This window comes from Rattus norvegicus, chromosome 14, assembly GCF_036323735.1.
Source record: "Rattus norvegicus strain BN/NHsdMcwi chromosome 14, GRCr8, whole genome shotgun sequence".
Classification (NCBI taxonomy): Eukaryota; Metazoa; Chordata; class Mammalia; order Rodentia; family Muridae; genus Rattus; species Rattus norvegicus.
Window position 1 is genome coordinate 78088896 of NC_086032.1, and position 12828 is coordinate 78101723.

The 12828-nt window shown below is 51.4% G+C and overlaps 1 protein-coding gene across 4 annotated transcripts in view; it reads right to left on the bottom strand.

The window, feature by feature from the left end:
- Ppp2r2c (protein phosphatase 2, regulatory subunit B, gamma) overlaps positions 1-12828 on the bottom strand; it is an 84939-nt gene that overhangs the window by 17622 nt on the left and 54489 nt on the right. For all 4 annotated transcript variants that reach the window (NM_057116.2, NM_001412427.1, XM_063272810.1 and 1 more), the window contains exons 2-5: positions 11741-11838; positions 8175-8340; positions 6840-6952; positions 3323-3500 (exon numbers count right to left, since the gene is read on the bottom strand). In NM_057116.2, coding sequence (NP_476457.1) covers positions 3323-3500; positions 6840-6952; positions 8175-8340; positions 11741-11838 — 555 coding nt within the window. The remainder of the gene's footprint in view (positions 1-3322; positions 3501-6839; positions 6953-8174; positions 8341-11740; positions 11839-12828) is intronic.

Sequence of the window (12828 nt, forward strand, 5' to 3'; positions counted from 1 at the left end):
CAATGAACTGAGTCTCCAGACACAGCCATATCCTGCTCATAGGGCAGCATGGGGCCCATCCCTGAGGAAAGTGGGGGAGGTGGGGGTGAGTAGGGACGTACCCATAACCACTTGTAGTGCTATGGAGGAAGGAGCTGGCTTCTAAACATCTCAGCAGGGCAGGCCTTCCAGTGGCCTTTGTACCCCAAAGACCCATGATACTGTGTGGCTATCACGTGTCACTCAATAAAGTGCAAATGGAGGTTTCGTGAGAGAAAATGCAGAGGCTCTGGGTTCCACAGACTGACTGCATCAGGCAAATCATGAGGCTCATCCACAGGAGCCTGCTCTTCCCAGGAGCCTGCGCTCACGGCCAGAAGATGTTGTCATGGCAACCGAGTAGTGACTGGAGTGAGGCAAGAGGCAGCTCTGCGGAACCCTACAGAAGAGCCTCCCATGTAGAGAGCCCCCGAAGCCTTCCTCACATAGAGATGATCTAAAAAAAGAACTGATTTCTCTCCAGAAGATGACCTGGCCACAAACACTCAAAGCTCAGCATGTGGAATCCTAGACACAGCTCCTGGTTGCCACAGCACAATGCCAAAGGCGAGTGGGTGAAGCCTCGGGCACCTGGTTTTCAGAGTTCTGAGACCTAGGTGTCCAAGGACAGGGCAGGAGCCCCCACAAGGCCTACTACTGGTGTTTCCATGGGGTCGCCCCCTCTGTTCCTGTGTCATCACCTAGCCTCTGCTGGCATTCTGTCGGTGCCCCACATTACCTCTCCAGCCAAGGACACCAGTCACACTGGACCCCTGTGGCTCAGATGTAAGCTAACAGCCCTGGGATTACACTGACTGCAGATCAAGCCTCATCCTGAGACCCTGGACAGGGCTTAAACACAGGAACTGGGGTCTCGGCACTGTGTTAGCAGAATCTTACTGACTTCTGTGAAGCATTTGTAAAAGTCTGTCCTCTGGATGCTGGGCTGAGATTTCTGTCCCCACTCTTTTGTGCAGTAGACAAGCTATGTGCTGCTCTTGCAAATCCTGGCAAACACTTGCCTGCATCGCCAGCACCTAAGCAAATGTCCCATGTTGTTAAATGAATGAACACATAAGGAGCCTTGGGGAGCAGCAGAACTGAACCAGGACCCAGCGGTATAGACTTTTGACCTCTGCTTCAAACCTTCAGTTCCATTTATTCAGTAAGCCCCTGGATGACAATTCTAACAGGCACACCTTTGCTTCTGCACAGTGGTACCGTGGGTTAGTCGTGAGAGGCTTCAGTGTGCCATGAGCTGGTGAGGGTGGTATATCTAAATGGCAATTGTTACTGTACCCCGTGTCCATTCCACTCTCAGCACCTTCCATACAGGCCCATCGCCACTGAACGGAGGAGAGCAGCCAGGTGTGGCAGGCAGGTGTGGCAGGCAAGTGTGGCAGCCAGGTGTGATGGCCAGGTGTGGCAGCCAGGTGGCCAGGGTGGCTCAGGTATGGCAGCCAGGTGTGACAGCCAGGTGGCCAGGGTGGCTCAGTGAGTAAGAGGCAGATGTTGGCCTAGGTCCTGAGCTAGCCCAACACTACTACTCTAAGCTCCTTACAGGTCTGCTCCAGAGATCCAGCCAAGCTCCCAGCACTCAGCATGAGTTCACACACACACCTCTTTTCTGGCCCTGTCCATGCCAGAAGTGAGACTTCTCTAATTACCCAGCTGCCATCAGATGGTGGACACCTGCGGCCCAGAATCCAGATCCTTTTCTGCTGAGGGAGGCTCGCCTCCAGGGAATTAGCCCAGAGCTCTGTTCTAGGTGTCTGCATCTCATCACTGTGGCCTGGTGTACCAGCAGGCCATAGGGAGGCAACATGGCTCCCTGATTAACCTCTCCGTCAGACAGGAAGCTGCTTCAAGTCCTGGTTTTCCCTAAGCCACTTCTGGGTCTTCAGCATGTAACACACACCTTCCTCCAGTGGACAAGCTAGGCACCTCGTTACCAGCATATAAGGCACTATCACAACATTGGAGCTACACACTAGTTGGACAAAAGAGTTCTAGAACAGCCATGTTAGTCCCCTAATTCTCACAAAACCACCAGTCCCCTGACACCCATTCTTTTCCACTCTCTGTGCAGCACTGGCTCCCCGATCAACGATCCCACTCACTTTCACACACCCCATCTGCTCCAGGCCCACAGATTCACCCAGCAAAGCCCTGCCTTGGCTTCTTCTCTGCCTACCTGCTGCGTACCGCCTATAGCAGATGTGGATAAAGAAAGTGCTCACTGGCCTGTCCCTAAGACCCCAGTTCTGGTCACTAAAGAATCCTGCATGTCTGGCCTTGTGCGCCAGCATCAAGCGTGCCTTTTGGCCTGGTACACAGTGGGTGCTTGATAAACACCTGCTGGTGAATGCTGTGCTCTTCCACATGGGTGAGCATAATTCCTGTACTCCACATGGGACAAGGATCCAGTGTCACAGGGAGAAGGCTCAGTGTTGGGGTGATCGATGCTCTTTCCTTCTTCCCAACTAACTTGTTCTAATGTCCTCTGGCCACCTAGGTCCAGAGACAGTTACAACACAACCCAAGTCAACAACGTCAACATTTCTTACTGTCTGTACTCTATCCTAGCTATACCCTTCCCTGCCTTCACCCCCCTCTCCCAGGAGATACAAGCTTGGCTCCATGACTCAGGTCCCTTACTAAGACCTTCAAGGGGCTGGTGACAATCCCTACCTCACTGAGAGTCCAGCACATGAAAGTTCACTTTTAGTCTAGCAATCACTAACAGTCCACACGACAGAGCCACGGTAGCAGCCTGCCCACCCTGGACTGGCCCTGACCTTCCCAGCTCGCTGTAGGCTGTGCTCAATGTCCTAGAAGTAGTCATTCCCTTAGCAGGCTGGAGGAGGGGCAGCACCCAGCCCTTGGCTTACGACAAGAGGACACCACTTCTGCCTGGCTTCTGAAACCCCAGCTTCTGACACTGATGTGGTTATCAGTCCAGAGTGACACACGTTGGACCAACACACAGGGATGCAAACTCTAGGGAGCTGTCCTGGGGCATGGTGAGCCTCCCTTCCTCCTCCTCCTCCATTGCCTCCAGCTCTCTTGTCTTTCCTGGATCCTATGAGGGCCCACGGTGGTGAAAATCATTGCCACTCTAAGGAGATGTGTGGTGGGGTGGAGCCCTCAGCCATCGCGTCTTTAGGGTGTTCACAGACAGTTTGTGATTATACACCCAGCCCCTTTTACACCACGGATGAGACGGGTTCTACAGTAAGAAAGCTGCCAAGGACAACCCCCCAGCCCCTGAAGCCCCTTCCCCACAGGTCAAGGGCGAGGATACTGAAGCTCCGATCAGTGATGGCCAGATGCCAGAGGTTAATGCGCAGGTCGTCCGCTGACATGTACGTCTCGCAGTCGCTGTTGACGGAGATGGAGTTGATGTGGTAGGTGTGGCCATTGGCAAAGATCCTTCTCGGGCTCACTTCCACCATTAAGTCCATGGGCTTCAGCACAGGCACCTGCAGAGAAGAGTGGGTCAGAGAGCCACAAGGGCAGGAGACGGGGAGGGGCAGGGGACACAAATCTCAATGGGACGCTGCAACACTCAAAGCAGGACGTGACTCTCACCCACCCTGCTCATGACGTGTTCTGTACGCAGCTGCTTAACTGTGAGGTTTTCAAAGTTTCTTAACCTGTGCAAGGAGCTCAGGAAGCAAACCCAACTCACTTCGTGTGAACTGAAGTGCCCAGAACACACACCATACACACACACACACACACACACACACACACACACACACAACCACACACACACAACCACACACACACACACACCACACCACACACACACACCACACACACCATACACACACACCACACACACTACACACACACACCACACACACACACACCACACACACACACACACCATACACACACACCACACACACACACCACACACACACACCACACACACACACCACACACACACACCACACACACACATACACCACACACACACACACACCACACACACACACCACACACACACACCACACACACACATACACCACACACACACACACACACCACACACACATATCACACACACACACACACACACACACACACACACACACACACACACACACACACGTTGAAGATTCAAGCTTGACGGACTGATTCAAACAGGGCTATTGTGCATGTTTAGAGAGCTACACACCCAGAACCACATTTTCTTGGGCTAATCTACTCCCCTTGATAGACATTGGTTACCCACCGCTCTATCTGACCTAACGTCCCTTTAACCATCAGGGAAAAGCCTGTGTGAGTTTATCAGCTTCTACAAAGTGAGGGTTAGAAAGTCATCTGACTGCATCTGAGGCCTACTGCAGACTTCCCTGCTTAGCTATAACCACCTACCAGTCAATGTGTGTGGAAAATGCCTTGTTTTATGACTCCTTAAAAATTTATGTGGCCAGGCTGGAGAGATGGCTCAGTGGTTAAGAGCACTGACTGCTCTTTCAGAGGTCCTGAGTTCAATTCCCAGCAACCACATGGTGGCTCACAACCAACTGTAAGGGGATCTGATGCCCTCTTCTGGTGTGTCTGAGGACAGAGACAGTAGAGTGAGTCACATGCATAGAACAAGTAAATCTTAAAAAGAATCCATGTAACCACTTCCACATTGGGACATACTAATTGGGACAAGCTGGATCTGGGCTTCTTTGGAGAAAGAAAGGGCATCATGGCCCAGCCTCTCTTCCCTGTCAGCAACCAAGCCTTCTTTTGGCTGAGGACACCTTGGCTCTGTTGATTCCCAATGCCTAGTGCAGGGAGGGGCCTCCATCTCTGTTTGGATCAGCTGCAACAAGTGAGCGTATTTGGTGCTGGCTGCCAAGTGCCACTATGACACCCCAAGTCATCTGGGGACCAGAGAGGCTATGAGGCAGGGTCAGACACCACCCACTCTGCTACAGTAGGAAGAGACTGGTACCATCATCTCATGACCACTGGTAGGAAGCAGGGATATTGGTCCCACTTCATAAGAAACATGGACTGGGTGGTGACTCAGGAGCCTGACATCCATACGTCCGGGTCCCAGCTCCTACTGAGCTCCTCTGTGGAATGATACAATAGGGGGCCTGGTGAGGCTAACAGGAACTACCAGGAGAGAGCCTAAAAGGTATGCACACTCACTCAAGGAGGTGGCAGGGACAAGACTTGAACTCTGGGCCTAAGGCTCAAACACATGCATACACTCACACATGCAGACACACACATATTCTCTCTCTCTCTCTCTCTCTCTCTCTCTCTCTCTCTCTCTCTCACACACACACACACACGGCTTATTTTGTGTGTATGAACATTTTGACTGCAAGCATGCACGTATACGATGTGTGTGTTTGGTGCCCAGGAAGGTCAGGAGAGGGTACAGACCCCTTAGAACTGGAGTTAGAGATAGCTGTAAGCTGTCACGTAGGTGCTGGGAGCTAAACCCAGGTCTTCTGCAAGAACAGCAAGTGCTCTTAACCACTAGGCCATCTCTCCAGCCCCTCAGAACTCTTTGATACACTCCTTATGCTTTTTAATTAAACAGGACAAGAGTAGACTTTGGCACAACTCTGCAGTGTCACCTTCTGGCGTCATTGGACCAAAGAAGATCTAGTTAGCTCCTTCCACCCAGTAGCCTAAGGCTAAGGGCAAACCAAGCTCAACTCAGTAACTATGGGGGAAGTATGGCTGGGCTCTGGAACTCAGTTTGTCCTTTCTGTAATGGGCATTTTCTGACTTACTGCCCGCCTCAAAGTCCATCACAGACATAGAGCACCACACCATGCCAGTAGGAAGCATACGTGATGTTTGCTGTGTAATGGACTAAAACGTCTCACCTTAGAGGAAATTCTGAAGACACAGGATGTAAGAGGGACATGAAACCACAGGATATCCTAGGACAGGATGTTTACAAGGAAGAGAAACTACGGGATGTGCTAAGGTAGCAATTCTCAACCTGTGGGTCAAGACCCCTAGGTGGGTGGAACAACCATTTCACAGGGGTTGCATATCAGATATCCTGCATATTTATACATTACAATTCATAACAGTGACAGAATTGCCATTATGAAGTAGCAATGGAAATAATTTTATGGCTGGGGTCACCAGAGTATGAGGAACTATATTAAAGGGTCACAGCAGTAGGGAGGCTGAGAACCACTGCTCCAAAGGAAGTTTGGAACACTCCATCCATCAGGGAAGCTCCTTTAGGACAGTAAAGGAACAACTCAGAATAGCTTCAGGAAGTCCCTGAAACTGACCAAGTTCACTAAGTCCCTCCCTCTCCAAGAATATGTATGCAGTAAAGACTGTAAAGTTACTCTCCAACAAGCTAAGCTGCTTAGAAAAGGCTCAGATCATCAGCCTGGAAGAAACAGAGGCCAGGGGACTCATCAGACAAGCCTCCCAGAAGAGACTCAGAACAGCTGAGCCACATGGAAAGGACACTCTTCCACCTGCTGAGCTGGCTGAGGCTGTGCAGTGAGCTCCTGGTTCCCAGCTTTTTTGAGCTAGGATTAGATGATGCAGTTGTCTTTGAGTCACTTCACTTCTATTCCTTTAAGTAACCCCTCACTCATGCTCCTGTAAGTAACCTCAATAAACTCACTGGTTCATTGTGGTGGACTTGGCAGTGTCTGTATTCTGGTCACCATCAGTTTCCTATCTGGAGTGAGTAGACATTTGTTCATTACCCTAAGAATAGTGGCACAGTGGTGTGACCCTGACCCTGGCTCTAAGAGTCCTAAAGGTCTCATGACTTGGTAAAACATAATGCTGAATGCTAGTTCATCCATGAGGCTCACCTGCAGTGACGTCACTGTGGACAGGTCTTTCAGCTTCCCCTCCTCATCCTTCAGGTTGTAGCCCTCGGGCCTCTTGTCTCGCTCGGTAATCTTCCATAATTTAATAGTTTTATCTTTAAGAACAGATCAGGGAAGAACAAGGCATCCTGTCAACAGCCAGGTCAGGAAGAGAATACCCACTCTAGCCAGAAGGACAGTGACATGAGCCCCAGGAGTCACCATCCCACATCCCTCTTCTCCCTCACTGTGCCTTATGTAGAAGACCTCTGCATATGGGGAATCTTTTTTTTGCCGAATCTCTTCGTCACTGACAGAGGATGTTGCTAGGTCAAAGGGCATGACTCTTGTAAGGATCTCTACTGACCTCTATATTGGGCACATACCACTGTGCCTTCCTGAGGGTGGTCTCTTTGCCATTCCTAACTCAGTGGTACTTGCCACCTACAAACCAGAAGCCTCTGTGCTGTACTCCTCCCGTGAGTTTCACAGGAGGAAGAATCGTTGGCGATAATCTCATGGCTTATCTTGGCTATGCCACAGATATTGTTCAAAACACATTGGCTCTTGTTATGAGGGCTCCTTTAGAATTAATTAAAGTTTAAATGCATAAAGTAGATGACCTGCCATCAGGAGATGGCCGACCTCATATAATTGGCTGAAGGCCCTGACAGAATGAAGGTCTACCTCCCTGGGAAAAGGGAATTCTGCCAGCAGACACCCTCCAGGCTTGAGCTGTGTGTGCGCTTCTGGCCTCACAATCATAGGGGCCAGAATCACAGCTCCTCTCCATCTCTACCTTTCCCTCTTTCCTCTCTCTGTCTCTCCCCCACACGCCTGGCTTCCCCAGAGGACCCTGATAACATCTGCAGTCAAAACAAACAACACCATGAACATGGGAAGGAGCTAGAGAGAAAATGGGACCCTCAATTGGCCGAAGCCATCTGTGAGGGCGGGGGTGGGGGAAGAAATGAGTAGGAAAGCTGGTCTAGACATTTTGTAGGGCTAAAAAGTAGATGGGCCCCATGGCTGGCTTCTTTCCAGAATGGTAAGAAATGATTTTTAAAGACATGGAGCAGCCCCAGTTTGGGTGACTTGTGACTCTGGCTAAGAGTTCAGTTTGTATCTGGTAGTCCCTGGTTTCTGAAACTGGTCCCTGTTGTTTGAAATATTCAACATGATCTTCACCTTGGAGCTATCTGTGAACATTATATTTACAATGGTGGGAGATTTGTGATCAGTCAGGGAAAGCTGAAGAGTCATCTGGTTGTCACTAAAACCACAGAGAAACTTGGAAGGTGGAGTGAGGCCAGGACAGCCACACCCGCAGGGCCTCACCATTGGTGGACAGCAGCGAGTGGGCGGCGTTCTGCTGCGGGAGCCATTTGATCTTGTTGATTTTCTCCTCTATCTCCAGGCTTTTCAGGTAGTCAAACTCAGGCTCGTGGCTCTGGAAGGTGCTGTACACATCGTACTCACCCTGGCTGTGAGGTGCGTTCTTACTCTGCAGGGAAACCCAAAGGCAGACTGAGCCACCAGAGTGCCCAGGGAAGATGGGGGCAGGCGTGACAAGGGGCTGAATGCACCTTGCAATCTATGTACCATGAGCATCAGCAAAGGAAACTACTGATGCAAGTGTACATGTGTGTGCAGGTGTGTGTGTGTGTGTGTGTGTGTGTAGGTATGTGTGTGTGCAGTGGTGTATGCGTGTGTAGAGGAATGTGAAGATATGTGTGTGCAGAGGTGTGTGCATGTGTGTGCAGGGGTGTGTGTGTAGGTATGTGTGTGTGCAGGGGTGTGTGTGTGTAGGTATGTGTGTGTGCAGGGGTGTGTGTGTAGGTATGTGTGTGTGCAGGGGTGTGTATGTGTGTGTGTGTGTAGAGGAATGTGAAGGTATGTGTGTGCAGGTGTGTGTGTGTGTGTGTAGAGGAATGTGCAGGTATGTGTGTGCAAGTGTTTATGTTTTACAGGTGTGTGTGTACATGTGTGTGCAGGTGTGTGTGTGTGCAGAGGAATGTGCAGGTATGTATGTGCAGGTGTGTGTGTATGTGTAGAGGAATGTGCAGATGTGTGTGTGCAAGTGTGTATGTTTTACAGGTGTGTGTGTGTGTGCAGGCATGTATACAAGGAGGGTCTGAGTATATGCAGGGATGGGTGTGTGCAAGCAGTGGGTATGAAAGTATGTGTGTGTGTGTATGTAGAGGTATGGGCAGGTATGTGTGTATGTATGTTTTACAGGTGTGTGTGTGTGTGTGTGTGTGCAGGCATGTATACAGGAAGAGTGTGGGTATATGTAGGAGTAGGTGTGTGCGAGTAGTGGGTATGAAAGTGTACACACAGAGGTGTATGTGTATAGAAGTGTGTGCAAACATGTGCAAGTGTGTATGTTTTACCGGGGTGTGTGTGTGTGTGCGTGTGCAGGTATGTGTATACATGGAGGGTGTGGGTATGTGCAGGGGTATATGTGTGCAAGCAGTAGGTAGGATGTGGAAAAGTGTGTGTGTGTGTGTGTGTGTGCATCTAGGGGTGTATGTACAGAATTGTATGCAGGTGTATGTGTGTGCAAGTATATATGTGTACAGGGGTATAAATGTGTGCAGGTGTGTATGTGCGTATACATGGGTGTGTGTATACAAGGTGGATATGGGTATATGCTGGAGTGTATGCCTTGGGCACAGGGGATACACAGATGTGTGCCCAGAGATCTATGTGTGTGGACCAGGATATGCAGGTATATATGTGTGAACAAAGATGTGCATATGTGCAGGTGTGCATGCATGTATGAACATGCACATGCAAGGGACAGCCTTAGGTATTGTCCTCAGAAACACTGCCCACCCTATTGAGGCAGGGCTTCTCCTTGTCCTGGACCTCACTGATTAAGTTAGCAAGCCTCAGGTAACTGCCTGTCTCCAGTCTCCCCAAACGTGAGATCATAGGCACTTGTATTTTCCTGTGGGTTCCGGGGAATTAAACTTAGGTCCTTATGCTTGTGAGGCCGTGGATCTCCCCATGTACCCACAAAGTATTCACCATCCCCCTGGCTGAAGTCAGATGCTATCCCCATTAGTCAGGTCTTAACCCTGCTTCCCACGGTGGCTCCCATCCCAGTTTGGGCAGCAGAGTTCCTACGAACCCATTTTGGTGGAGACCTCCAAGTACTGAGCACTGGACCTGCCATAAATACTGGGGACCACTCTCCTAGCAGACAAGTCAAGTTTCTATGACAACACAGGATCACAGCTGGGAACGAGTGAAGACGGCCAGCCAAGCACAGCTTCGGCTTTTCTGTTCGTTTTGAAAGTGCCTATTTTTAGGTCCCTGTCTCCGTCTTGCGTTAGGATCTGTTTGAAAATCCTTCCACGTTTTTGCCTTCTCTTCCCCATGAGCACGAGTTGTGAAAAAGGTCAGCAGGACCAGAGGGAGAGACAGACTGAAGGAGAAAAGCCAGAACCTCTGAGCTCATTTCTCTTTGCAGCAGGCAGAAGGATAGCTGACTCTGGTGTGCCCTGGTGGGACAGTTTGGTCTTGTGACACCTGTGTGCATCAGGCTGTCCCTGGCCTGCCCTTGGTGAGCTATTTTAAGCCCTCTGTGCTGAGGTTCTTCGGCTGTCAGATGAAGGGTAGCAGCAGCTCTCTGCGTGGTGGGGTGGTGAGGAGGGGTCTGTATGAGCTAATGCAGCAAGGGAACAGCACTCTGGAGGGATGAGGGTGGCTTCAGCTCCTCCCCCTGGCCCTGTTCCCTTGAGCCTCTCCCTTCTCCCTTTCCTGGCTTTCTCACCCCCCCCCCCAACACATCAGTGATTGAGAAGCCCCTCGCTGGGGTGACAGAACACAGCAGGTTTCCGTGAGGCTTGCTGCTGATTGGTCTGTCTGTTAATGGGTGTGCATCTGTACCCTCAGGGACCAGCAAGAAAGAGAAAAGAAAGAAAACAAGGAAACTGTGTGGAACATAGAATGCTCAGCACAGCGTCTGCATAAAGTGGATTCTCAGAGCATCGGTGAGAGCATTGTTGAGGGGGCTTGGACCGCACGGTTCTTTAGGGTTTCAGAAATGACCTCCTGGGTGGGTGGTCTCAGGCTGCTCTTGTTGTATACATTATTCTGCTGCACAGCCACAGGGGAGGGCAGAACAGGTTAAGGCTGGCTTGAAGCCAGGTGTGGGTGCCACATGCCCTTAATCCTAGCAATCCAGAGGCGGCAGCAGGTGGATCTCGGAGTTCTAGACCGGCCTGATTTAGAGTGAGAGGGTTCCAGGACAGCCAGGGCTACACAGAGAAACCCTGACTTGGAGAACAAAACAAAAACAAACAAACAAAGGCCAGTTTGAAGAGTGGAAGTCTGAGCAAAACCTGCCAGGCCAGCAGAGAGCTGGGGTGGGGTTGGGGTGGGGGAGTCCTCGCTCCTTCCCCAGCTACAACCGCAGGCTACACAGGTCGGGAAGGTTCTGCTGAGAGCTTGTTGGTTTGTCTGGGACAGGAGCATGTCAGTGAATAATCAGCTCATTTGCTTTAGGAAACTGTCTCAGACCACTTACCAGGCCCTTCCCCAATCCTTTCCCTCCAGCCCCAGGCACCTTGTAACAGAAGGCAGTCAGTAACAATTCTATGTAGGCACCTAGGCAAGGTGGCCCAGAAGTCCTGCTCAGAGTATGACCTGCATCCTGCCAGGCCTCATCCACCTGAGCCACCTTCACCCTCACCCTCACCCTCACCACCCTCACCCTCACCCTCACCACCCTCACCCTCACCCTCACCCTCACCCTCACCCTCACCCTCACCCTCACCTTCACCCTCACCCTCACCACCCTCACCCTCACCACCACCACCAACACCACCAACTCCATCCTCTAGCCACCTGCCCATCCTCTTCCTGCCTCCCTCCTGACCCCTCCACACACATACCTCTGGTTCCCGCTGGAAGATAACCACCCGGCCACCCTTGTCACCTGTGGCCAGCAGTTCCCCAGTGTGGTTGAACTCGACAGTGGAGATGACGTCAGCTTGAGGAAACAAGACAGAAGGCATCGGTTAGCTGCCTGTATCATCACACAGTGACATCAGTACATTGCTAGACTCGGCAGACCCCACACCCTGGGGGCCCCTGGAGCAGGAGTACGGAGCATGCTGAGGGTCCCCACTCTCCTGAGTAGGCTTCCTCCCTGCTCAGTGGGTCACTGAGGCTGAGCTCCAGTCCCAGGGGACAAATGGCACAGTGTGGGGCCTGTGGGCATCAGGGGAGGAAGGCACCATTCCACAGGTCTGGGTGCCATCAGGGCCTGCCACAGGTCAGGGTGGTACAGCTTTGGAAGGGAGTCGAGGAAGGCAATTGTCTATAGGGACAGTAGGGACAAGACACAGTGGCTTGCTTTAATCTCTAATGCTCCCCTGGGGGAACTAAGGGCTAGACATGAAGCCAGGGAAGCCACTGTGCTGGACAGATGAAAAGTGGGTACAAAGCTGGGGACCACAATGGCTAACAGACTATCTGCAAAATGGGGACAGAAGGTGGGTGGCATTGCAAGCCACCTGGGTGCGCCTTGTCTTCCCTTCTTGGATCAAGCCCTGTGTTCACTCCTTATACCTGTGGCAGGACAAAAAGCAGCCACTCCCTTGCTGGGACAGTACCTGCTAGTGGTTGGGTGAACTCCCAGCTCTCTAATCTTAGAGTCTCACCCTCAGGCAGGCCTCTGGGATCTCTCCCAAGCTGTACTATAGGTGGTTGAGCTCAACTTAACACCCAGAGGCTTTCCTCACGGGGGTCGCCCCAGTAACTGGAGTGTCTGACCCACTGTGTGGGCAGGTGTCTGGAGAGAGCCCACAGTGTTAGACCCAGACTCCAGTCTCAGGATCTGCGAATGAAGGCAACCCCCAATCTATTCCCCAACCCCCTCAGGCTCTATGAGCCACAATGGTGTCTGGTCTGAACATTCCAGGTGGCCAGCCACAGGGCTAGGTCACACATGGAAAGGACAGCACCAGGCCTGGCAGGA